We start from the raw sequence: 27,999 nt of genomic DNA on the forward strand, positions 1-27,999 counted from the left end.
TTACTTCAGAATTCTGTCTTCTGGTTGAAACAACGCCTGCAATGCTCTGCGAACATTACACAGTTCCTCTTCTTGCTGTGCAAAAAGCATTACATTTATCACAGACTTTAAATAAAATCTTCCTTTTTTAAGTACTGTAATTCTGGTGCATAGTATATGCTGCTTTTAGCATATTAAATATGAGAGCTTTCTTTTCCACGTCAGCATTCAACCCACTACAACTCCGAACTACAACACTACATCCATATCTACCTGCTGCTTTTAACACCCAGATAAGGTTTGAGGTGTAACGTGTCAGCAATTCTTGGAATCTGCCTCTTTTTTTTTTTTTGATAGGGGATTAGAAATTACAATTTTTAGTAATTTAGCGGTCAAACAGCTATACGTAAACAGGAAATACAAAGGAGGACAAGACAGCTTCATTTACCATTTCTTTAAGAAGTTTCTCCTGGAGTCCTTTTATGTCTTCTTTCATCAGATGCACCTATGAAAAGATACTGAATGCATCTTCCCTGCTCACAACTGGGAAGCCATTTTCAGGAAGATAATTACATTCCTAAATGGTTTATAACCAAAAGACACAGGTGCACCTGCATCCACCTGCCTAAGGAAAAGGATGTGTGTTTTAAAGTTCTTCTTTCTTGGGTGCTTAACGCTGGTAAAAAAAGCCACAGAATAGAGAATAAATCTGGCAGCAGTTTTCAGGTAATTGCCCACACCTTCTAATGGGTGAAATCTGAATATTGTTAAGTTAAAGGATATTTTATGACAATGGAAAACTACAAAAATATTTATGTGGCATTAATACAACACTGAGGATAAAGACTTCCTTTGGGAAAAAAGTAAATTCTGATACCTGTTGGTAAAATTAGGGAATAAGAAATTACTAAAAACAAGAAAAACAAAAGTTCATACCTCTGAAGTAAAAATATGCTCTTCATAGTCGACAGTATGGTAAACGTTCTTTTCAAATGCAGTTTTAAGAATCTGAATCCTAAAGAAATAACAGGCAGTTCAACAGCTTTGCTATGTACGGACCTTCCTCACCCATCATGAATAACATCCCATTATTTGTAGTCTACTGGTAGTTAAAAGCACGGATAAATATTACCAACATCGGTACTACTGGATAGTCCAGCAGGTACGTGGAGAAATTTAGATGGAAAATGATTACATTTTCCCTGTAATGTAACATTTTAATCTCATTTTCTCATCTCATCTACTGTCTCTGTTTTACGGAAGAGAGATATAGCCCAGAGAAGAGCAGCTGGCCTAACTTATACCTCAAATGAACAGGACACACATCTCCACCTGGGATTAACGAAGCCTACTAACCTCTGTTGCTCATTTTTCATGTATGTACTAAAAGTATGTGTATGTTTTTTCCAAAAGGTCTGGAAAGAAAAATATTAATAGATGATAATCAGTAGGAACTAGTATTGTCTGAACGAAAACTGACTGCTCTCTAATATGAATAAAACAACTGACAATCTCAGACTCAGCACAGAATGGGTAGGAGTCACACTGTCACCACAGCCACTTGAAAAAACCCACTAAGCTTAGCTGGCAGGATGAGGCACTTCAGGAATTCTATTTTCATGGCGCCAGTTTCACCAAAACTCCCTTCTGCACAACAGTTTCAAAACGATGAAAAAGAATACGCACCACATGTTAATCAGACTTCCCATATAACCTAGCTGTGCCTTCAGACTAACAGAAAAAAGCAAATAGAGTCCTGTGTTTATATGAATATTTGCATATTGATTTTTACATTACAGCAAGTAGCAGAGCCATAACGTCAACTGGCTTGTCATAGAACACACAGCAAATCGGGCTCAAACGCCTACGTGCTGTTCCTGAAACACAGGCCAGCTGAAAGAAAGGCTCACGAAGAGGGGTAAACAGCCCAGTAAAAGCAGGAGGAGTAATTTATTCTAGGAAGAAAAACATACACTGGTGACCTAGAAATTCTAAGAGCATAGCATTAGCCAACCCTAACACCTCAAATTCATTATTTGAAACTTGACCCACCTTCAAGCAAAATGATAAAGGATTTTTAAATCAGAACTAATTATCTAAAGTTAAAGATGATATGAATAATCTATGGATTCCATAAGAATACACTCTTCTCCAAGACCAAGCAATTAAAATACAAACCGAGAATTCTTTTTCCATGTTTTTCAGGGACTGAGAATCTTTTTCAAAATTCTCAAGTTCCTCAAGGAGAGCAAAATGAAACTTGTCCAGCTGCCTGATCCTACCAAAACAAAATGAGCTACTTTTAGAAAGTATTAATTGCATTTTAAGAGTGTTTTAAAATAAATCTTTCGTTACAGACCTGAATTCATGAAGCTGGTAACTCATTGTTGTCAAATGCTCATGGGCAGCTTTCAACGATTGCTTATTAAAATGATCCATTTTCCGTGAGCGGCTCTATGAGGGTGTTTTAACATTAAATTCAGATTACTTTCACTTTAGGAAAAAAACTCTGTATGATTAGCACTGGAATCGCTCAGGGACACAGATCATACTGAGCAAAGAGCCTTCCCCCCCCCCCCCCAGTATCCCTATCCTTTAAGGAAAAGCTTTCTGTTAACAAAATGTAGATAAACATGGGTTTATTTTTTTTGATAAAATTCTACCTAACTTAATTAGAAGTACATGATTTGAAAAAATATATTTCCTCAAAATAGAGAAAGTAACGACTGATGCGTGCTTACAGCTGCCTTAGATGACTAAACGCACTATTCAGGCTCACGTTTTCCTTTTTGCATATTTCATTCATGGGTTTGATAATTTGAAAAAAATTAAAATGCAGTACGCTCATCCCTTCAGACACATAAGCTTGTTTTCAAACAACAGACAGTATAAGAAATAAAACAGACCTGGGAAAGAAAAATCACTGGAGAGGTAGGTACCTAAATTGAAAAAGGCATAAAAGGAAACTTGACTTCTATGATTTCGTGAAGTTCTATGCACACATTTTCAAGTCCTTCTAAGCAAACTCTGGGGTGTAAGACAAGCTGTCATTCATATGCACATGTCCCCGCACAGATAACTAGTGATCATGATATGTCTTGCCTCAATTTTCTTAGTAAATTCTTTTTGGAGCTTCTGACATATACTGATAGTTGAACAATCAGGTTCCCAGGTTTCCCCATCCGCAACAGACAGATCATTTACAGATATGGTAGATACGCTTTCAGACACTGAAGTAAAAAAACAAAACAAACAAAGAAATATATATAATGTCACAATTTGGCATGAAAACCAACCCTACCTGAAGTTATAACAGGGCCTAGAACAGCTTTTGTTATCTATAGATTAATTTCACCAATTAGATGGCTGAGACCAGGTTCTATTTTCATACAAATTTTCTGACTTTTTAAATGGGTATAGTCTCTAAATATTTAGCACTTTTTTAAAATTTCTTTTTTTAAACATGTGAAATGCTTTTTTATGGATATTATCTTTTCATGTTAAACCTTTTATTCGTTACGTTATTTTAAACTTTTGCACAACTGTAGTCAACTTTCACTCCATAACTAACCTCTGTAAGTAACAGCATCATCTGTTTTAAATAATCTTCTAGGCTGTAACTTTGTTCTTCTCTTTCCTTTCTTCTCCTCTTTCCTTGTTTCTACTTCATCAGAATTGCTTTCTGTATCACTGTGGTACCTTCGTTTGAGAAATGTCTGTATAGTCGGTCCTTTAATAAATGTGAAAACAATGCTTCACTTTAGGATTCTTTAGAAAATAATGGGAGGATAAAAAAAAAGTCCACAGACTCTTTGGATCTAAACTCTAGGAGTGTGTGTCTTGGCTTTAAAGCTGGAGAGCTATAGAAACATTAAAAAGCATTACATTTATGGAGGGCACGTTCAGGAGATATGAGAACTTGATGTAAATGAACAACAGGACTTCAATGGAACACAGAACTCTGACCCATACAAGACCTGGTTATTAAAGAGATTCACCCTAAGCCCGCTTTTCCTGAGCATACCATTATTGCCCCTGGTTTTTCCAGTATCAGTGGGAATGTTTCTAACTCTTCCCTAAGAGCGCAACTAACTCGTTACAGAAACTGCATTTTGGAGCCAAATTTGCAGATTTTTGGGGGGTCACTGAAACAGCAGAGAAATGAGAAAGAGCATGAAAATGGAATAACACTGAAAATACGTAAAAGAAAACAATATTAAAAAGCTTGGCCACATTTTTATGCCAAATAAACAATTTTCTTAACATTTATGGAGACACACAGGGAGTCTGCTTTAAATTCCATGTTTGTACCTGACTTGTGCACGGGGCCATAAGGTTCTTCACTCCAGGACTGTACCTTACTTCCACTGGAAACGGACAATGGAGATGGTGGTTCACAATCCTAATAGAAAAGTCACTGATTTATTAGCTTCCAAATTAAAGCGCTATAGAAGTCTTAATCAGAAATCCATATTTACGTTGCTTCCCATTAAACTAGGGACATGAACACAACTACAGTAAGGAAAAAAAAAATGAATCACTTTATGAATTACTCTAGTGTCTCACTAGATGAAAGAATAAACAAATTCTTCACCACACTAATAAGTACTGATAGCAGTAAGTCAAATGACCAATCAGGTCTGTTTCTGGCAACAGGACACGAACAAAATTACTTCTTAGAGTGGTCATTAGTGCTTTTTTCACCAGAAAAAAAAAGGTATACAGCAGTTTTTATTTATTTGCCAATGCTACAATAGTTGTTGTATTGAGTAGTACATGAACGCTATAACTATGAGAGCACTTTTTCACCTCAAGAATTCTTCCATGAGCAAGTCTTTAATTTGTGAAAAATAATTTACTTTTTACTGAAAGTCAAGAGGAAAATATTTACTCCCTGTTATTTTTTAAGATTGTAACTGATCTTGTTGGGATACAATTCTTTCCTTGTATCCATATGATAAACAATTCCCTAATTTATCTCAAATATTTAAAAATTAACTAGTAGGCTTTTCCAAGCAGCTCACAAGCAAACATTACAAATAGCGTTTAATATTAAGACAGACGTGGTTCCTTTCAACCTCACCATCTGTAAAGTAGATAAAATAGATAAAAAGCTGCAGCTCTCTTCTGAAAAGCAAAGGATTTAGTAACATACCTCCTCTTTACTTTTGGTGATAGGTCTAGTGATACCTTGCAGTTCTCCTTTAACAGAAAGCACGTCTGAAAAGCAACGTCTGAAAGTTGGATCTTCATCATTATCACACGTTTCAGCTACAGATCCCTTCGCGCATTTTCCACTGACAGTTTTACGTGTCGTTAAGCTGAGCTACATGTTAACAAAAAATCATTATTGAAAGGAGATGTACAAAACCACACAACAGTTGGCAGCTGAACTGAACAATTTCAGATAAAATAATTGTAAAGTAAAGTTAATATTCTTACCAAAGACGCTTCACTTAAAACTGGTGAGAAACTTTTATTTCCAAATGTTAACTTTTTAACAGTTGCTTCAGGGGACTGATTGAGACATATACTTGGAATATTCTTTTTTTGTGGACGGAAATTATTGGGAGAGATTCTTTTCTCAAAGTTTAACATTTCCCTTTCTTCTGGTGTTGACTCCTGAAGACCAGGTGATCTTTCACCATAACTATGCTCTTGACTAACATTGCCTTCTGATATTCTTTCAGCACCTAGAAAACAGTTACTTAACTGTCAGCATGAGGAATGAAAGGAGGAAAAGGTAAGTTAAAGCCCCAGATGGCTAACTGTTCCAACTCTAGGTATTTGCAAGTCTCAGATGTGTGGAGTTTTGCTTTAAGTGGTGGCACACGACTTGCCACACCGGCACGTTTTGCACTTTCCGCGCTATTTTAGCAGTTTCCAGATTCATTCTAACACGTAGGTATTGCACTTCTGTACCAGGCTGATGTCAAGTAACTGTACCAGCCTATACATGGTAATAGTGACATATTAATACACTTCCTTAAACTACGTGGTACACACTGAATTAGGGGTTCTCTCATGTTGAAAGCACGAAATAAATGTAAAATTGTACTACTGTGATAACCCTCATTCAACCTCCAAATTTTGACACAGGATTGGTATAAATTAAAAGTCAAAATACCTACATCTCATTGTCTCAAGAGATGCAGGACTCTCAGGTGAAGGCATTTCAATTTCCTTTTGTTCGGCAGAATTCTTTAGTTTAATAAAAGCTTTATGTACATAGTTATCTACTCGCTTTGGCTCCATAGATGCAATACTCTGGAGCTCCTTTTGCTGATTATCATCCTTGGTTTTCCCATTCGTATGTTTCTATTAAAATACAAAGTTTACACAAACATTATTTGTAAACATACAGAAGTGTATCTATATGCAGGTAAAGAGCACACGATCTATATGTACCGCTTAACAAGCTGAAGGTCCAAAAAGGAACATCATTAGAAGTACTTAAATTCATAAGGGTATCAGGTGTCCTAATATCAGTAAGCATTGAGTTTGTTTAATTCAAGACCCAAATTTCTATTCTTACGAACTTCTGTACTATTGGAAACAATTGCCGATGCTTCAAGATCTAATCAGTGAATTTTAGAGACCTATCCACATACACTGAAGTGTTATGCTAAAAGAATGAAAAAGTTTTAGCAGCCAACATCATTGCTTAATTTACTAAAAATCCTATTTTGATATTCAGCAAACGTATTGACATCCCCTCTACCAAGTCAGCATTTTCTATTGTACAGAGGATAGGCATAGCACTATCAAAATCACATTATCTAAAAGAACAAAATTTGGCTCACTAAAACCTCCCATTTAATAGACATTTTCAAAATATCGTTAAGTTTTTAAAATAAAGGACACAGTAGTTCTTTGCAGCAGAATAAATTTCATAAATAGAAAATGAAATACTATTATGACAGAAGACTATTTAGGACTGATTTTCTAAGCAGCTGCATACTCATAATTAGAAAAGGGCACTAATAATAAATAAAAGTCAGTTCAACTTGCTCACGTTGGGTGCTTAAAATTCAGGAGTACTAAGTACAAATTAGACCAGAGTTTGTTTTGAAAAATATGGCAGAAATGGATTTTTAAGAATGAAGTGCAAGTGTATACCTGTATTTTGGATTTCTCCTCCTTAGAGGTGCGTGCTGCAGATTCCCTTTCACTCTCTGACTCTGAACTGGAAGGCTCTTTGTAATTTTTTGCTAATGCTGCTCTTCGAGGTCGTTTTTGTCTGGTGGTTTGTTCTATCGTTTCATCAGTTCTTGAATTCGTTTTTTTACATTTGTTTATCTTTGGAAGAATAAAAACATCTTCAATTTATATCAGAATGTTTAATAAATGCATACATAAGAATAAGTGGCAGGTAACTTTCTTTAGTTACTTGAAATCCATTATCTCAAAACAACTGAAAAAGTTTAACTTTACCAAAGCTCAGAGAATCCAACTATCAGTCTACTAAGCATTTTGGGAAGACAATTTTCACTGTAGATAGGGCACAGTGCAGTCAGGAATGTAAGAGTCAAAGAAGTGAAGAGGCAAAATAAACACCATTTTTGAACTATAGCAAAGCTGAAGTGGGTTTTTAAAGAAATTATAACCTCCAAGGTGTTAAAAAATTCAATTAAGCACATGAAAAGCCCTGCTGAAAAGCTAATGGCATACTCAGTGGAGTAGATGGCTATTAAGCAGTAAACATAATCAATAATTTCAAGTAATGAAACTTAGAAAAGTATCAATGTGTAATAATCATTCTAACTCGTAGCAGCCTTCCAGTATTTAAAGGGGGCCTGCAGGAAATGTGGGGAGAGACTCATGACCAAGGAGTGTAACGACAGGATGAGGGGTAATGCTTTCAAACTGAAAGAGGGGAGATTTAGATGAGATATTAGGAAGAAGTTCTTCCCTGTGAGGGTGCTGAGACACTGGCACAGGCTGCCCAGAGAAGCTGTGGCTGCCCCCTCCCTGGCAGGGCTCAAGGCCAGGCTGGATGGGGCTGGGAGCAACCTGGTCTGGTGGGAGGTGTCCCTGCCCATGGCAGGGGGGTTGGAAGTGGGTGATCTTTAAGGTCCCTTCTGACCCAAACCACTCCATGATTCTGTGATTATGCCTGAAATTAGCCATATGTTACATAAAAAGACTATAGAACCTGAAAAGAATAACTGTATTCAGCAAACGATCTTGAAACAAGCACAGAGAAATGGCACATATTTATTAAAAAATGTTTAAAACCAGTTTCTGTAGTGAGTTAAGACATTTTGAATATGTATTACAAATCTAGTTGCAAATTGACATTTACCTTTTTCTTATTTGCATTTTTGCCTTTAGGTTTATCTACATGGCAAGCAGGTTCAGGGAATTTATCTGCTGTTACAACACAAAGTTGGAAAAAATCAGCAAAATATTCAAGTGTTGACATTTGGAGTTTCAGCTCTAAAATCATGGAATTGCTTTTAGGCCCACAAACTTACTGATTCAATAAACTGCTTTCAGAACCTTATTTTAAAAAGCCAAAGGTCTGTCGGTTGACAACAACCTCTGCCTGTCCCACCCTCCAGTAATTTTCCATGTTAAAATACTGACTTTTTGGAAATCAACCTTTATAAATTATTAGAACTAATCTGAAAATTCCTTCTGCTTGGAAATAAGACAACAAAACCATCCTGTATCCGCAACACAGCACATTACATTCTGTGCAGTAAATATCTATGGACAAACTTATTGCAGCATTCTTAAGAAATAAAAAAAAGTTTCTTACTTTTGTCTTTGCTTATTGGTTTCCACACGTTTTTATTTCGACTGTAATCAATTAACCGGGCTTTAGATTTTCTATTTGATTCTTGTAGCCAACTAATGTCTGTCTTGCTGTCATCACATCTGTATTCTGTGTCTGTGTCACTAAAGAGATGTTTCTTGTTTTGATTGTTTCTAGTCTACAAAACCCAAAAGATGTTCCTGAGTTATTGATTTACTTTTAATGTACCTTTCGCTTACATCATTGGTATTTAAAGGCAGGATACTGATCCACAAAAATCTGAGCCTTACTTTTTTTCTTCCTTTCACTTCAGTGCTAGTTTTACTGTCATCCACATTCCTTGATTAGAAAAAGAAAAATCACCTTTAAATGATACATTTAAAAATACTTGTCCTAAATCTTTCTACTATTCATGTGATATGTGGATTAAGGATTCAAACAAATGTACCTACTTTTGTTTTCACATCCGTTTTGGAAGTATCTGTTCACCTTAAACCCTGAAGGATGTGCTTATTTGCTAATGATCAGTAAGAGCACACAGTAACAATGCAGCCCCTTGCAGGCTGCTCATTAACAGAAAACTACCCCCCTCCATTCAGGCGTTTATATCCCTGTAGTACTCCATGAAGAGAACTAAAGCTGGTTTCTCCATGAAACACACTCTTTGTTACTTTAATCGGCTTCCCAAAGGAAAATCCTGAAACACCCTAGGAGCCCACAGCAGCTATGCTTATTGCTTGAAAAAACAATACAGTCAAGATGTTATTGTCATGCATACATCTGCTGGATTTTCATAACGGAATGCTGGAGAATGCAGACAGTGCTATTCTTGACGATAATCAGCAGACTAGGACACAATATGACATCCCTACCCTTTTTTGTTTGGATCTGTGTGAACACTCCGTTCAGTAACACACAGTTCTCGGACCTAAAAATGTAAATAAATAAGAAACAAATGAAGGTTTTCATTTCTTATACAATTTAAACCAAATTAAACAGGCCATCAGACAGTTACAGCTAAGAGCCTTTTTTCTCAGTTTTTATACTCTGCAACTAACTTACAATGATTAATTTCTATCTTAGAAATTATTTCAGAATAGAGCTGATAGTTAAAACCAACCGGAACTGACTGAATCTTTCAATATCTCAAACTAATACATTAGTTTCATCCACTTGCTTCACTACCGTCACCAATTCAGCAGGCTCCTCTGAGCCATACGAAGCAAAATTATCTTTTGTTGTCTTTCACTTTATCTTAGCTAGATTTTATTTTTACTTAAACATCTGCGCAAAGATGTCTTTACAACAGGGATTGGAAGGATGGCAATAATGCTTTCAGGATAATAGGATAATTTAAAATTAATGATACTGCTAACAGATTGGTTTATCCTTAATTCAGGAAAACATCATAATATGTTTTAAGTGCCCAGAACCTTAGGACAGCGAATATCATTATACATTTGAGAGTGACGGAGGTATTTACACGGCAAACAGTTTAGTTCAGTGATAGAATTTGAATTTTTAGACGCTAACTGTACTTTCAGTAGACGTAATTTAAGTTGACTAAGCTCCTTTATATACTACTCATAAAGTATCAGTTTCAGTTATATTCTTACTCCAAGCTTTATTGTAGGCTCATCAAACCCACTGATGTTAAAGTTGTAGACATCATCCCTGTCAAACAGACACAGAGATACATTTTGTGACTGAAAAAATGAAAATTTCACAAAGTTAGGTATGGGTAATTAGAAATTTTGTTCAAAAAAAATGTTTTAACTACTTACATAATATTACTGGCAGTTGTACTAAGGAAAGTAGTGGTTTTTAGGGTTCTATCCTGAACTTCTTCCTATACATAAATAAAAAGTTAATTCATGTGTCAAATTTGGACTATGCATGCCTACACACTGTCGTCTCAACAATCAAGTTCATCATGAACATATGGAAAAACCTAGCAGCTGCTCAGACTTCCACTTGATTAGCAACGGTACAATATGGCAAGAGGGGACAAGAGCTAGCAGAAATGCAGTCTTTTAGAATTTATCCTTTAAGGGTGTCTGCAGAACCTCAGAATACCGCCCCCCTCCCATCTCCACATACTAATTTCTGTGTCCTGGCTATTTCCCATTTAAGGGCTCTATAATCTCATTTACTATAATATTTTTATTCTAAATATTTAGCCTTGCCATGTTCAGAAGGAACAGATTCAATTACATAATATGGAAACAGAAATTAACTTGGGTTTCATTGGCTGATAGTGGCCTGCAAAAATATTATTCCACATAATGCATAAAAAGCCTTTTCAGTCTGTACAGTCAACGCATAATTCACAGTAACATCTACAGATATTTAACATGCAGTGATATTTGTGGACTTTCGCTTTACATCTGCTACCTAACACCACACACATACATGTATCTGATACCAAAAAAATTTCCAATAAAAGCAACAATGTTACCTTAGAGATGCGGGATTTATTTAAAAGTGGCCTAAAAAATAAGGATACATTCTGTTAAATGCTAATTAGAATATATGCATTAGAATACTTCTTATATAAATAAAAGCCTTATCCAGCACAACATTCAGGCATTTAAATAAACTTTATTTATTAAATTTATTCAGGTATTTAAATAAAAAGCCCCAGGGGATTAAGAGATCAGCCCCTTTCATTTTTGTGCTCTAGGAAAATTCATTCCAGATCACACAGCTATACTGCAGGTTCTGCCTGTCTTCTGAGTCCCTGACCAAAAGGTTTCAAAGGCGACACAGCCGAACTATTCCAGCCCTTTGTCATCCAGTTACACCCAAACACAGAGAGCATGGAATTATATGCAAAGTACATCTCCAAACATCAGCTACAGCAAGGAAAGACCAACTATCTTATTTAATAATTTCCTAAATTTAAGCTCTCTAACCGTCCACTCTTTCAGGAAGAGAGAACTGGATAGTTTAAATAATCAGAAAATTGATGACTGAATCCAAGTTTGACCCCCAAACTATGACAGGACGGAGCCACCGAACACGTGCAGTGCCCATGAACTATCACAGTTAATTGATCTCCATGAAACTTGTTGTGAGTGAGTGAATGGGCGAAAGACCACCGAAATGCTTCTGACAGCCTTTGTAGTCATTTGAACTGCTGGAGCTGTTCAGGGCAACAGGGTTTATCAGAAGTGAACCAACAGTTCAGATGAAAGCAGATGTGAAACAACTGCAGACAGACAGAGGGGCAGATCCCAAAGCCACGTGCACACAACGAATACACACAGAAGTCAATAGTTCACATCCTACCTGTTAAAACCCAAGGAGTCTCTTGCTTTGCTTTTCTCATCAGTCTTTACTTTATATCTGTCACTGATTTTACTAATTAGTGATTTTGTCGTGTCTGTCATTTCTTTAGACTTTGTTTTCTAGAAAAACAGAGTTTAAGACTCAACTTTGAGCCCATTCAACAGACGGGCAAAGCTGCAAGCAGAACTACAGGTTCCCAACAATCACCTGAACTTCATTAAATGTTGTCTGGATGTACTAAATCACATTCCTGTGAAAACCATTTTCCCTTGTACTGCCCAAACAGTGAGCAATCAGTTTAGCAGATATTTTGTTTTAAATGTTGTGGTTTTGCATACTGTAACATTCAAAAGTGAATGAAGAAGTGCACGAGAAGCACAAGTTGGTGGTTATTTAAGAATTATTTTTAAAAAAGACGATTTTAAAAAAATTCAGACTAAACTGATCTTAAACAGGTCGCACTGAAAAAGTAAACAGTGAAGCTGACATTTATTTAATTCACCCTGTATTAGTGAAAAGTCAATTAAAAATAAGTTTGTGACTAAATGAAGTAAAAAACAAGGTTTGAAACACTGAAAATTAGACAATTCTATTAACAGCAAGTCAAAGAAACAAAGGTAAGAAACTCACTGTCTGTGTTTGTTTTGGATTTGCAGTCTCTTTTCTAAAGAGATCATCAGGTGGTTCTTTTGTAAAATCAGAATGCAAAGATGCTTCGGACTCTCGAGCTGAAAGAAAAGTTTTAAATGATGTTTCAGTAGTAGTTTAAATATTTTTCCCTTCTGTACGTAATAGTTTGTTCCAAACGATTAACACTCTGACTGTCCACTAAGTATTTTGCAGTTTTCTTTCCTCATGGTATCAATTTAATTTTCTTGGCTTTCTTCTCTTTTTTAAATTGCTTTTTTGTTCATCTGGAGAGATACTTCAAAAAATTGAATAAATGCTTTCTGTTTCACAGTTCTTTCACTAACAATAGAAAGTAATACAGGGCCAGGGTGGGGGGCGGGAAGCACAGCTGCAGGTTAAAAACCAATCTGAAGCATTTTTAACACTTAACAGTAACAAGGTGTGAACATATAACCTGGATGGGATGCACGTGCCAATGAAGGATCTCGCTTTTGCTTGTCACTCGTTGTTATATTCTTCTCCGGAACAGAGCATGCTCTTTTTGTCCATGTTTTGGTTTTATCAAAAGAACTCTCCAAAAGACCGGACAGGCTAACGAAGATAATATCATCTTATCATCAGTCAATGGCTGAAAGTGAGTCTTAATTTTAATAAACATGCACCCCAAACCAGGAAGATAGCGGTATCTTGTAGATACCAATGCATTTTACATTGGTACCCAAGACTGCTACCGCTGCCCAATTAACCAGCGCATTGCAAAACAGCAAACCTTCAGAAAAGCACATATTAAGTCAGCTTCAAAAAGGCAAAAATATTCTACAGCCATCATCAAACCCTAAACCTAAAAACCCTGCTGTGTCAAAGCTACTACTTTTTATGGCACAATTCACTCACGTAAACAAGTATGTCATTTGTATTTTACCTTCTGATGTCATCTGAAAGAATTACTCTCCTTGTTACTACTAAAGCTTGCTTAAACTCCTATGCTGATGATGTTAATGAGTACTATTTTCATAAACAGATTCGTGAATTTAAAGTCTTTGATTAAGACAACAGAAGAGTATTGTTCATGAAACAGTCTTAGTAAATACGTATAAAAGTTCTGGTTTGGTGCCATAAATTTCAGAACAAAAAAATCCAAGCAACATAATAAAAGTGATCTGACTTACATAGCCAGCAAGTCTTAATGCAACTCTCAGGGAAGACAAGACAATTAAATTCCGGCATTTTTTGGAACTATGCAACAGAACTTCAATGCTGGCAATATTTGAAAATCCTCCCTTCAAAGTGAGTGACCACAACAGTGACTCAGCTTTCTTTCCCAGTACTTACGAAGGTTTGTCGCTTCTCCCTAGTGGCTGAGAATCAGGAACAATATCTAACGCTTCACCTAAATGAGATATTAATTTGGTATCCATTATTATTACAAAAGAAACAGAAAAAAATTAAACTAATTTTAAAAGTAAGGACTATCAACACTTGTAAAATTACTTGCCTAAAGTTTGCTTTTGTGTGGCCTCAATTTCTGCCTCTTGTACAATTTCTAAAACTTCTTGAGCACACATTTGCTACAGTGGGATAACACCCAAAAGGAAATATTAGCATAGGACTATAAACAGTATAACCTTGCAGACTCATATTTTCCCTAATAAAATATGAAAGTGTTTTTTCATTTCATAGAACTGCTGATTCCAGTACCTTTTCAGATCGTTTTGCCTCATTTCTGATATTTGACTTCCTGATCTTCTGTTCTACTTCACAAAACTCATTGTCTGGTGTACATCTTTGCCTGCTCTAGTTAGTGTAATAAGTAACATCAACAATTACAATTCATAAAAGCAAATGTAGTAAAATTCTCCTAGAAAGTTACACTTGAAATATTCTAAACTACATATTCTATATGTTAAAGTCTTTTCCTAAGGTACACCTACATAAAAAATGCTTCAGAATTCCATAGTCTAGGATTTGACCTGAACCTGACCCAGGAAAACATTTAGAACCGGAAATAAAATAAAAATATTACTTTGAAGTCTTTGTTCAGGTAGAACAGAAGCAAAAATACATATACTCAAACCACAGTTCAGTGACACCTATGCAGTTTTGTTTAAGAAATGCCTAATCAAAAATGCACTAAACCCAAGGCTATAAATCCTGTAACCTGAAGACATTAACATTTCACAACAATGGCTGAATGTATTATATGTTTTAAGATTATTTTCAACACTGCATAATTAATTTGAGATTCTGTGCATACACCATTATCATACTATACACAAAGGAAGAACTGTGGTTCTAGTAAAAGTAAGTTAACTCTGGGGTCAGAGTTGATGACTGAATGCAAATGTCAGCTAATTTTCTAAGAGTTCAGTCAGGCTTTAGACATGTTAAACCTGAAATACAGAGGATGAGAAAACATGCAATAAAGTAAAACACACTGTTTTCTAAAAGCAAGTTGCTGACTGCAAAACTCTAGCTCTTCAAAATATGAATTAGGAACAAATTAGAACAAATGTTAATCTTATTCTAAGTAAAAGACTTAGCTACAGATGCCACGCATACTCCAGTAGGTTCTTGATAGAAACTCTTTGTTCTGGTCTCGTTTATTGCATTATTGTTAGACCTTTCAGCAGAGCTCATCATTTCCAAAGGTAATTTAAACCGTCCTTTACAAGGAGTGGCTGAAAACAAACCAGAGACACATTAGCATTCTACCATTTCTTCTACAATGATTACTGTGCTGTCTGTGACATCAATATGAAGAGTTTAACCCATGACCACATCTATTCCATAAACTTTATTTAAAGCTGGCTAGTATTTATACAACTCATTAGGTACCTTTTATATTGCTATTGATTTCAATTAAGTTACATGGAGTTTAATGAGCCCACAGACTGCGGATGTCTGGAGGGAAGCCATGCTCCGGTAGGAAATAGTTGGTCGCCTATCTAAAGATTTTACTGCAATATATTTTTGCTGGAATAGACCGTGCAGTTAAAATCCAAATAAAAAAGTTACAAAAGTTCTCTGTCTTGTTCCATCCTAATGTGACAATTCTTTCTTTTCTAGCCCTTGTTACTCTTAATTTGTATGTGATAGATGGATATACATAAGTAAGGATACTGATGCACTGGAGACAGTCAAAACAAGAAAATTAAGTTTGTTAGTCACGCTGTTCTGCCACTAGCTGTATCTCCAGCCTCTGCTGGTCTTTGTCTTACATGTCACTCCCTTGTAGAAAGTATTAGGTATTTATCACAGTAAGACTACTAGTAGGAAAGTGATGACTACTATTTTCAATAGACTCTTCCTTCTCCTTTTCTCTGCAAGAAGCACTTCTGACGTAAGCATCAGTAGCACTGGACCTGTGACAACATCACAGCGGATCCCCCCCGGCTCACTAGCCATATAACCAACGGCCCCTTGAAGAAACACAGGCAGTTTCTAGATAACAGTAAAAGCAATAGGTGCACACACTGAAGAATGCAGGTTTTCCATCGCAACAGCTATAAAAGCACTAACTGCTGAGAATTCTTTAAATCAAGACCATGTGAGGAGAGAGACCAAAAAACACCAACGTTTCGGGTCTTCCAATTAATTGCTGACTTCCCAGCTTGCTCCAGCCCAAGCGGCTGACTGACAGCAGCAGTAAAACAGATAGGTGGCCTTCAGCTGTTTGGAATGCACGTGCAGCTACTATCCTGCACCACGTCTGTGGACGAGTAGCAAGAGGCCTAGTTTAAAAATCACGAGTTTAAAACACCTGCTGGGAGATTTTATAAGGTCTACTTATCATTTCCAGTTCTCCAAAGGATCACAGTTCATGTTTGTGTTTCAAAGACAATTTATAGCATATTTTTACCCTGAAAGTACTTGTAAACTTACATGTGCTAACAAATACCAGTGGGCTCCTTGTGGAAAATCTTGTGGTTCCAGGAATAAGCACAGATGCTTCAGACACCTTTCTCTTACAAGATGTAGTTATCTTGAGGAACAGAAAAAACTTGACCCATGATACACAGATTTAAGGATGACAACACAAGATTTAGACACTTCCTATTATTGGAACATCAATTGCTGTTGCTGCACACATCAGTGTAACATCATTTTTATGTAGTTCCCTTCTAAAGAAAGTTCACCAAAATACTTCAATTATATAATACTTAAAACTAATGTTTTTGAACTGAAATCAGTGATTGTCATTTTCTAAATTAATTCCATGAAGTACGGATGAATCCTGTCCCTTGTTAACAACCAGAGTAACCAAGATGATTCCCAGGAGTTTCTGCGAAGCTACCACACAAGCTATGCACCAGCAGAACCTCTGGAACAGGTTTACTACATGCACTGCATGTCTGTCACACGAAGACGTGGGGACACCGCTTCACCTTTCCCCCCATCCCTAGCATATCTGTAGTTAGTCCTAGCATAACCATAATACCATTCTAACTTTAGAGTGATTGGGGGGCAAAACAAACACCAGGCTTAACAAACTGGGCTCCTCTCAGTTTAAACCAGAGAATCCACTATGCCTAGGAGCAGTCCCATGGAACTGGGATTTGAATAACCAGGATCAAGGATTCATCTTGACAACCACGCGCTTTTCCGTGATCACCAGTCTTTGTGAACACCGAGCCTGCAGGACTTGTCTCTATGTACAGCTGTTACTATTGCTGATCATTAGTAAGTCTCCAGAGGCTACACTAGCCTTTCGCATACCGTAAAAGATGGAAGCACGTCTTGAAAACATTTCTCTTTAAAGAGAATTCTCAGAGCATAATGCTCTAAAGAACATTAACAATTCCTTCTTACTTTTGTCAGTTATAGTTTCTAAATACATAACGAGAAATTTTTTTGCAAAGGGATTTATACAGCTTAGTGTCAAGTCACAAGAAAAACAGTCAAACCTTGTATTAATTATACTGCAACTGTAAAATAACAGGGTTTTAATATCCTAAAACATGATAATATTTCAATTGACCTGTATTTTTTATGTACTCTTTTCTGTTTCCTACTTACCTTGGAGGAACCACTTCTGCATTTTTCTTGACTGTTATTTTTATTCAGAGTCTCCAAAGTTCCAGGACGTTGCTGGGTTTTGTACGTACTGAGTTTCTCCTCTTCTTCAGATTTTTCTTCCAAACCTGGTGACAACTGACTCTCTGGTACCAGAGCCTAAATAATATTTTGAATTTTAAAAAAATTTAATACAGTATTTCGATTTTATTATGTTTTATATTTTATATTCATACAAACATACACAGAGCAACTTCTTTACCCTAAGGAACACATTCCTCACTGTAGATTTTGATAAACTTCAGCCTTTACATACTTTTAGTTTGAAAGCATCCAACCTAATGGTCATTTTTGCTAACAAGGACAGGCTTCCAAATCACAAGTCACACAAAAACTTCCCCTGTGTATATTCCTCCGAAGTATTCCACGGTTTGGATATTAATCTTACCATCATCTCCCCAAATACACAATACACACCTCCTGGAAATCACTTAACTGGTTTACAGTTATCTTTACTTACAGGCATTTTAGAAGTCCTTGTTTTTATGGTGAATGATCATAAATTAGCCAATAATCAGACTAAATACAAAAAACAAGAAAACAACCATCTCAGCACACTGAAGTAAAGTACCTGTGAGCCGCTTTCATCAAAGATAACATGTACAGTTGTTTTGGCAACTGATGCAGACTGCTTCTTACTAAAGCCCTACAAAATGAGTAATAATCTATGTAAAATACACACTTTGCTCGCTTTCATAAACAAAAAATGGAAAGAAAATGTTTAAGTCAGATTCTAAGTGCCTAAAGTCAGGTTATAGGGGAAAAAAAGATTCTACAAGCTCATAGCAGTTGATTCCTCATGAGTTTCTCAGTCAGAGTCCATGGCGAAGTAGTTTGTTACAAGCAGTAAGGAGTAAGCTATGGCTTGCTAAAAATTTCTTACTAAATGAGTAAATTCAGAAGAGTGGTAAGCGTACTGCAAAATGGGATAGCTAATGAATCAGTTCTGAAAGACTTCCATACTCGTAAGCATCCAGTTCTTGTGTTTCTGCAATATTGCATACGCAGAGCTTGACATTAAGCTATGGTGATCCCTTCCCAGCCAGTAAATTTTTATTGCAATTAATTTTAAATCTTAGAATTAGGGTATCACTTAGGTCAGAAAACACCTCTAAGATCATCAAGTCCCACCCTTAACCCAGCCCTGCCAAGTCCCCCACTAAACCATGTCCCCAAGCACCACACCTACATGTCTTTTAAATATCTCCAAGGATGGTGACTCCACCGCTTCCCTGGGCAGCCTGTTCAGTGCTTGACAGCCCTTTCGGTGGAGAAATTTTTCCTAACGTCCAATCTAAACCTCCCCAGTGCAACCTCTCGTCCTTATTGGGCACTTTTACCGAAACTTAACAAATTATGGGAGAAATGCTGTTCTGTACTGGTGATATTCATCAGAAACTCTCACTGTAAATAGATACCAATAATCACAGCTATAACAATGTTTATACAAGAAGGCATTTATTTTGAATTGATAAAAAACTATTCAAAAAGCTGTTTAAATCTTACCTTACATTTACTAAATCCATAGATCTTTCCGGTTACATCTTTGATTTCCAAGATAGAATCAAAATATAAAAAAATTTTCTCTCCTTCTTGACTACCCACATTCATTGGGCTTTTTAGATCTATTGTTAATAATTTCTTTGAATCTCTTTCTGTACAAAAATAATATTTGAAAAGCAGTTTCATTACAAGCTAACGACAACTCATGTAATGTTCGTAAATAGGTGAAACTTACTTCAGTTCAGCTATTAAGATGTGTATTTTATCTAATTCACACTAACCTACAGCAAATTTTATTAGTTAAATAATTCAAGACTCAATCTTTTAGAAACACTTATTCTGTATATTATCCTGCAGAATTTTCTTTGAAGATTGTTTGTTCTAGCTGCAGACAAATTACAGATATTTATGAAACTATTCTAACTAGTTTAAAAGGAACATTATTAAATGTCATTGTCTTATGCCTTACTTTGCACTGAAATAACTATAAGACATTATTTTAAAATCATTTTAATAAAATCACACCTGCATGCCTAAAATGCAAATGTGACTGCAGTGCAATTTTATCCCTAATGAAACCAGTACCTATAGTATTTTAAGGGGAAATTTTGCTTTGCTGAGAAATGAATCAGTACTTTAGGATTAATCAAATTGAAAATCCAAGTCAGTGTGTAACAAACTGTCACGTTTTTAGTGCCAATACCTTCAAGGCTGTACAGGTTAACCTCTTCTTCTGGTATAATGACTGTTTCCCACTGATGATCCTTATATGAAAAATACATATTTTTAAAGCTAGAAAGGCATTGTATTAGAATTAAATGAAGTGCAGTGATCAGAAAGTTATTCAGTGAGGACAAACTTTCAACTTTTTAAAATCCATTGTTACAAGGAGTGACAATGAACATTTGCTTCATTGATAACAGCGAACAATGTTTTGGAAGAGCTTTGGTAGAGACATTAAACAGTTGAATCTCAATAAAAATTGCAACTGCAGTTTTGTAAGTGCTTCTTGTTCACGTGTGCATATGTTAAACTGTTCGCAAACAGTATTAGAAAGTCATTACTTTGAAATTGTTTGATCTAAATATGTACACCCCATCCACACCACTTCTTCGCCTTCACACTCCAACGCACATGTAACTTCCACATGCTGATGTTGCGAAACAAATCTGTTACACGTGAAAGAATGTGTATCTACTGCCTCAAAATGATCTAGTATGACAGAAAAAAATAGCTTACTGCATCATCTGCTGCCACATAGAAGGATATGCTTCTGCTACCAACATTGAAATCAATCCAAAATTCTTCAAGATTTTCATCCGATGGTATCTGTAGCTAAAACAAAACAAAACAAAAAGATAAAAGAGTAAGAGCTGAGAGCAATGACTTATACCGGCTAACAAGCTTTGTGTTACAGTCTGAGAAACTTTAAACACATGCACATCTGTATACTCCTGTAAAAAAAAAAAATCTTATTTTATCCTTATTTTCTCTGAACTAAAAGGCAAAGAAATCCTTCAGCTGCACAAATGAAAATCTGTGGATATATGCTGAAGCCTGTGACTTACCTCATATTCACCAAGAGCTGCTGATAAACACGGATATGTAAAAACCCTGTAAGAAAAAGATACTTTGTCAGGTATCCTAAAATGCTGTAAATAAATTTTGCATATCTGAACACAGCAACTGGGTTCTGTTTTCAGCACAAAACTTGCATGCTCTGGAGACTAAGAGATCACAGCAATCAGAAGAGCAGCCACTTGACTGCACTTCCTCCCCAGCGGAGATCACATGAAATTTTATAGATCCTAAAATTGAAGCAGTGGTCTCGGACCTCTTGTCACTACGTTCCTACTTCTAGTTTATCTGCTGGTATTTTCACAATGGTATTCAAACTGAATATTCACCTGATACAAAGACATACCAGACAATGTCTTTGCTGTCATGACCTAAAAAAGCAACATGCAGAGCATGTGATCAAATAGTAAGAAAAAAGCTCTTATTTTTCTCTTCTTTTTCATGTACTATTTCTCTAGCAGATATTCTCATTGATCATTATCTCTATGTAAATACCCTAGATCAATACGTAAAGGAATATATATGGCAAGAGATTCCTAGCTATGGTTAGCTATGTTTATTGAATTTACAAGCACCTCGGGGATTTTGAAACAGAACAAAACAGACTACAAAAACTAGCTCCTTATAAACACTTATTACAGGAAGGGTAGCATATGCTTTCTATTGTTTAAGAGTCTTTTCAAATGAATGTTCTTTATTTAGTGAATAGTTTCTTCAGGCTATTATCTGGTGATCAGAAAATTACATTATGTTTGTCTTCTTTCCAAATGTGGGAATTACATAAGATTAACATCTTGATAAGCAGCTAATATCAGTGACAATGTACCAAAACATGGTATTGCTCAATTTCTTTACTATTTAATTTCTAAAAAGATACCTTAACTCTGTGTGTTTCCTTGACTTTATACCATGGCAATATTAGTCTTATCTGCTTGTATTATTTTAATTCAGAGTTTCCCAAAACTAGTTTTTGTGATACAAAGGTTAGTCTTGATGAATGGTCATAAAATCCAAAAAAGAAAATATATTAGCTTTAAAAATAGTTCAGTTTTACCTTCTTTTGTCTCCAAGCATGCCATTCACTTGGTTAAGAAATTTTCTGCAATCCTATTAAAACACAGAAATTTCTTAAAAGAATTGTAAAATGAAACTTTACCTCCCTGGAAATGTTTTTCATGTGACTCACCGTTTCAAACTCCGAATCTTTAATGCCTTTAAATGCATTGGACACAAACTCCATGGGAAACCACCGGCATGCCAGTTCTCCTCTTTGCTTCTCTGATATCATTCTGCATAAAGCTTCCGTAATGGCTACTTGCAGGTCATAGTCTGCAGTACAATACATTTTACAGGCATAGTAGTTTTAAAGATCATTGCTGATGTGAAAAAATATTATTATGTAGGAAACTGGTACAAGCAGTGCTGAACATTTCATATTACGTCTCACATTACATCCAAATACATAACCCACAAAGGATATATAAATAAAGAACTACGGGAATACAGATGACTAAAAAACTTGTTTCAAAATGAAATTTCAACCAAACTTTCAAGGAATAAGCAACACTAGGCATATAAGCAAGCGACAAGAAGTTTTTAACTTCTACCTGTCTGAACCGGGAAATAGTTGGATACCGAACCGATCCCTGAGGAAAGTGACAGTACTACTAAACACGGCGAGCAGGTCACTGCTCTCAGACTGACCTCCTCATGAGCTTTTGCTGTTTTCAAATTTAACTTCTAGAGAAGAAAAGGACTGAAAACTTTGAAGAGCTAGCCATACACTGCGTACACCTGAAACATTCCAGTTTGCAGACTGTTTTAATGCTGTATTTGTATTTTTCAGAGGACTGTAATTGCAACATTCTGCAGCTTCTAAATGTCTTCTCTGGGTTGTTAATAGGTCTGCATGTAGTTTTCAAGAAGCTCAATACTAAATTGTTTATTAAGTCCCATGCTCACCTCCAGCATCCAAAATCCTCCTCCCCATGTCACTCCTGCCAAACAAAGTAACGTTTCATCAAAATACGACAGCAAACCATAGAAGAAAAGTTTATTTACTTACAAGCTTTCAATGTACGACACAAAACCCTGATTCCACTAAACTATTAAACTTGAAAGGGCTGCGTCCGCTATGCTAAGGAGATACTCCTGAAAGTGCAATTGGGGAAGTGAATCACCTGATAGACACAGTTTTTATTTATTTTTTGAAATGCTGTTAAAAAAAAATCCCAATGTAATAACTCATCTTTCCAGTGACTGCTTCACTGTGCTTTACACGTGTTCTTTTAAATAAGTATTTTAAGATAACTGGGATGAGAAGCCTAACCGAGATCAGGAAAGAGGTAAATTTAAGCTTGCAATGGAGAATAACCGAGGAGAAAACCTGCCCACACCCACTAACGCTGACAACACAATAGCAACTGCAAAAATGAGTTTAATAGGGACCAATTGGTATGCATTGTAAAACAGCCTCAGTAAAAATTGCCTTCCCAGCCATACAAATGATGTAATGATATAAAATTACAGTGAAGACTATTTACATGACATTCAGTATCTCCTTTGTAGAAAATATCTTTTTCCTGGCATCTCGAGGCATGTTGTCAAGCATTAAATTAAGTTTCCTTACTACCTAAGAAGAATGGAAAAAATGGAGTAAGATTAAATATAAAATAAGTTGATAAAGTTTAAGTTATTCTTATATCGGACCCTCGTAATGTGTTTTGTATCACTGAAGAAAATAAGATGCTTAAATAATTACAATACGAGAAAAGACAAGGAGTTCTATCTGACCTTAAGTGGTATTTATCTTACTGTTAATCACCTCAATTTCAATAAATAACATTAACAACTGATGTTCACATTAAAGCTAAAGAGTTATGCTTCTTATGGGCCGGTTTAGATACAGGAAAAAACCCCTTTCAGAGACAAGAGTTCCGTCCGCAGTTGATCACTGGGCTAAAACATAGCTTAAATTTGCATTAAAAAGCCTTTCCTCTGGGGATGTAGCCTCTACAGAAGACTTTGTTGTAAATTTCCCTTTCTTTAGAGAGGAAGAAAAACCTGACAACCTCAGGTAACTAATATAGAAGAAATCTGCAGTACACTGGAAGGTATACAAATTTCCTGCAATTATCTAAATAATTTACAACCAGCAATCTTAATCCTATTTATAGCAGCTGTAATAAAGCATATTATTTCCTACGCTTTTATACAGCTTTTTCACCAGAATTTAAACACCACTGTTTTGTAATTTACTGTCCAAACCAAAAATTACAGGTCAGTAATCTCAAAAAAAAAACCCCACAAAACACCAACATATAAACAACAACAAACATTCCCAGAGAAACATTAAATCATCCTGCTGATACTAAAGCCCTACAACGTTCTCTATACAGGAAAACTACTATCTTCACAAAGTCTGTTAAAACACTAACCAGGAAACTGTCGCTTAGAAAGAAGAATGTTTACCTCCTGCTGAACATAAATACTAATTCTTACATCAGCGATGAGAGTACATGTTCTCAGAGCAAAGTTTTCTAGTATTTGCATTTTACCTAATGAATAGGGAAAAAAAAAGAAAGAGTTATCTAGAGTGTATTAGGGTGTCCCCTCATCAGCATTTGGAAAAAGATTCATTTTCCTTTGGAAATAAAATACAGTACGCCTCCCTCTCCATATGGGATTGGCGATAATCACCTTAAGCTTCATGGTTAAATGCAAGACAGAATGGTTACTTCAATTTATAGTAAATATGGCTCTTTATGATGTTTCTGTTCCTGAACACCACTGCGTTAAGTCCCTTGGGCATGAGATCATTACCTTTAAAATATAATCAGACCAATCGTGTAACTTAGCTCTCAGATATAATTCAGATCCTGGAATTTATCTTCCCGGGGACAAGGAAAGGACTCTTTCATTTTGATCGTGACAGCACAATGGTCTGTAGTGACCTTCTACCCAGTGCTGTACTGAAAGTTAAGAGTGGTGTGACGTTCAGGACAACAAGGTCAATGAAGAAGGACTAGTGTGCTACGCTGAGCTATGGCAGCAGCTTAGAAACAATGTTCTTTTTATGAAAAACTCCTCTCTGAGGAGACAACTACCCTGCTTTTTTATTACTGACATCAGCAAGTTACAAGGAAGACTGTCAGTAGAGAAACCTCAAATTAAACAATCAAAGATAGAGTTGACACGCAAGCTTTTTCCACGTGAATGAGAAATGTGGTCCTTTGACTGCAGAACAGTCCTCTGGAGGATAAGCCCTTTTCTGTTACAGGTAGCAGCTGAAGCACACAGATCTGGTGGTGTATTTACAGCCCACTGAGAAACTTTGTACCACCCTCGTTATACAAGTTATTCTCAGAACTACCTTGCCTCAAGATGGCTTCACAAGTAATAAGAGTCATTTTAACACTGATTGCTTTAAAATGTCTCTTTCAGAACACTTTCACTACTGTATCTAGGGTACCTTTTTTTAAGCTCACCTTCAGGCCTGCTATCACATATAGCCTACAATAAAAAACAAAACACATCGTTTTGACACTGTTAATGTTACAGCATGAAAATCAGGTAACGTGTACCTAAAGTGAGTAATAAAAAGCATTTCAGAATTTAAAATTATTTCATCCTTAATGAAGAACATAAGGGACTTCTTTTAATACCAAGAGTGGTTTCCCAAAATTATACTTCAGTTAAATTTATGGAAATTATTTCCCCAATGGCAAAAATTTTTATGAACAGAAAAAAATTAAGAGCTCTTAAAAACTTGGGGTCCTCGAATTAGCACGCCAATAATTTATGTAAACAAAATTAGACCAAGATGAATTATTTTTCTTCATTGAACACTCATGTTGTTGGGTTTAATTTTTTTTCATTATGCTAATCATGAACAGAAAACAAGTATGAATACAGGAAGCTATTTATCCAAAAAGACTTAGAATCTATTTCAGAAACCATTAAATAGAAATACTTTTGAAAGTCTTTTTGTTGTAAAACAAGTAATAATTATTTTGACAAATATACAAAATGGATTTTATTATCAATATATTTTTACCAGCAACATGTTGAAGAAATCTTCAGCCAGATTTGTAAGCATTTCACTCTTTTCATTTCCACTGAGGATCAAAATTCCTTTTACCTTTTCAAACCAATTAACCATGTAAAGGGAAAATAAAAGAAAATCTATTTTAATAGCATGAAAAAGGACAATAGTTCATATTATACTTAAATTTATATAAACTATACAAAGATTAAAACAGCAGCAACCATGTTACCATTCTGCTGAGCGTACTTCAGCCCCAGACTGAAATTTTTCACTCATGCTAAACAAACGTAGGTGATTTCAAACTAATGTCAGTAACTTCGGTAGCTGACTCTCTAACACAAAAATTCGACATCTACTTTTACATCTGCCATCACAGACAAAAGAGCTGAAAGTGGATAGAGGCTGAGTGAAAAAGTGTGTTTGCAGGTGTGAATACAAGCATGAAGTTACCAGACATTGCCATTAATTGTTCAGTGGAATCGCTGGTGAAAGCAGTAAGGAAGGTGTCTATTTTTCAGTATATTTATTGAGTTACAAAGCAATATCTTGCTGTTGCAAGTATTAACAAAATAAATTATTAAACTGCACCAGAAAATTCCAATTCCTGACTTGAAAGCAGTACAGCAAGCTCATACAAAAAGCTATCATCTTGTTGTAACTGCTGTAAGCTTATCTAAGCCATACACCACCTTCACTGTGGTGGAGCAGCGTTACTTTATGAGGAGCCACCTGTCAGAAAACTTTTAAATCTGAATAATGTTTGTTGCAAAGTTAGAAAAAATTCTCAATTTGGAAACAATAAAGGACCATATCAAATACAAAGCTGTTCAGCACTGAAGCATTACTTAGGCACGTTGTGTTCTTATTTTATTTAAATTTTCTTTAGAAATTCACATATGCTTTATGGTTTTACTTATCCTTCCAATAAGACCACATTTTATCATTGCTGGGAGCCCATCTTCTCCTGCTATGCTGATTTTTTTCACACATTTCTGAAGAGAATTTAGTAAAGTGGAAATGCTTTTGACTTCTTGTTTGTCAAGTCCCTGAAATTGAAATTATAACATAAGCTTTAGCGTACAGTTCCAGAAGAACCTATATTTAATTAATTGGGTGCCTTTTTATTTTCAAAAGCCACCTTAATTGCAGCTTGCAGTAGAGATTTCATTATGTTTTATTTCAGTTTTTCAAATGAACTGCTGATATAAACCAAGCCAAATCAAAAAAATCTTTCTCGGGCTATTACAATGACAGTATAGCTGATTCTGATGTAACGATTACATTACCAGACACAGAAGCTTGTCTAATTTGTTGACAAACTGTTTGCTGCATTTGTGAGAGACATTTTCACAGTCTTCTGTTGCCAGAAACTGTTCTAATAATTGGAAATCTTTTTTTCTTGTAGCTTCATCAATTAACTTTTCAAACTGTCAACAATAAAAGAAAACAGAGCAACTTTATCACTGTACGCTTAAGACCGATACTGCTTTAACAAGGTTTGAGATGGGTCTCACACAATCACCTGCTGCATTCTAAGCAAGTATTTTGAATCACAAAATCACTAAATGTAAAACCTGAAGTACAGAACACTATATTAATATATTGGTCATGCAAATGTTTATGCACAGTTTTTAATTATTTGCCAGTTTTCCATAACCGAATGTTTTTTCCTTCTGCACATTACAAATAGATGCTTACATCAGTGCTCATTGTGCTAATAACCCTTCCTTAGTACATTTAATATTTGCATTTCCAAGGTATCTATTAGTGATTTTAAAAGATGTTAATATATACGTGAGGACTACTGCCTTCCTCAGCTCTTTTGCCACTCTATTCTTTCTAAATCAGTTAAAACCAGATTTAACGTTTTGATCTTAAGTATCATCCCAACTGATTCAGGTATGTCAAATGCATATGATATATTTTCATCAATACAACTTCCAATTCTTCTTGCTTTCTACCCAGCTACTTAGCACGAACCTACATCAAAGGAAAATTTCTTCTTATCACAGTCTTTGTCACACTGCAAATTCACATGTAATTAAATACCAGGAGTGACTTAAGGCAGTAATTAAAGAAATCAATACTCGTATTCTGGTCCATAAGCACATACCTGCATTTCCTTCCTGGCTGCCAT

The 27,999-nt window shown here is 35.7% G+C and overlaps 1 protein-coding gene across 1 annotated transcript; it reads right to left on the reverse strand.

Annotated features, from left to right (window-relative positions):
• SYCP2 (synaptonemal complex protein 2) lies at positions 1 to 27,999 on the reverse strand. The gene is made up of 43 exons (XM_086474661.1): positions 27,976 to 27,999; positions 27,149 to 27,289; positions 26,780 to 26,908; positions 25,872 to 25,976; positions 25,303 to 25,327; positions 24,287 to 24,372; positions 23,359 to 23,447; positions 22,778 to 22,812; positions 22,002 to 22,144; positions 21,870 to 21,922; positions 20,806 to 20,851; positions 20,477 to 20,572; positions 19,941 to 20,001; positions 19,241 to 19,389; positions 18,306 to 18,380; positions 17,678 to 17,833; positions 16,544 to 16,643; positions 15,221 to 15,339; positions 14,157 to 14,229; positions 13,994 to 14,051; positions 13,116 to 13,252; positions 12,662 to 12,759; positions 12,032 to 12,150; positions 11,199 to 11,229; positions 10,525 to 10,589; positions 10,357 to 10,414; positions 9,613 to 9,668; positions 9,031 to 9,079; positions 8,744 to 8,918; positions 8,285 to 8,352; positions 7,099 to 7,278; positions 6,111 to 6,297; positions 5,422 to 5,672; positions 5,135 to 5,305; positions 4,291 to 4,381; positions 3,551 to 3,709; positions 3,082 to 3,209; positions 2,339 to 2,433; positions 2,158 to 2,257; positions 1,336 to 1,394; positions 916 to 994; positions 428 to 484; positions 1 to 75 (listed from the first exon to the last, which is right to left on the reverse strand). Exons 1-43 carry the CDS (start codon positions 27,997 to 27,999, stop codon positions 1 to 3), a joined length of 4,251 nt encoding a protein of 1,416 aa, XP_086330787.1.

This window comes from Leptosomus discolor, chromosome 17, assembly GCF_034619465.1.
Source record: "Leptosomus discolor isolate bLepDis1 chromosome 17, bLepDis1.hap2, whole genome shotgun sequence".
Taxonomy (NCBI): Eukaryota; Metazoa; Chordata; class Aves; order Leptosomiformes; family Leptosomidae; genus Leptosomus; species Leptosomus discolor.

Coding starts and splice junctions, on each gene's coding strand:
- SYCP2 (XM_086474661.1), bottom strand. CDS start 27,999: ATGGCAGCCAGGAAGGAAATGCAG. Junction 5,306..5,421: donor TTTTAAGTGAAGCGTCTTTG/GTAAGAATATTA, acceptor GTTAACATGTAG/CTCAGCTTAACGACACGTAA. Junction 2,258..2,338: donor TACCAGCTTCATGAATTCAG/GTCTGTAACGAA, acceptor TTGTTTTGGTAG/GATCAGGCAGCTGGACAAGT.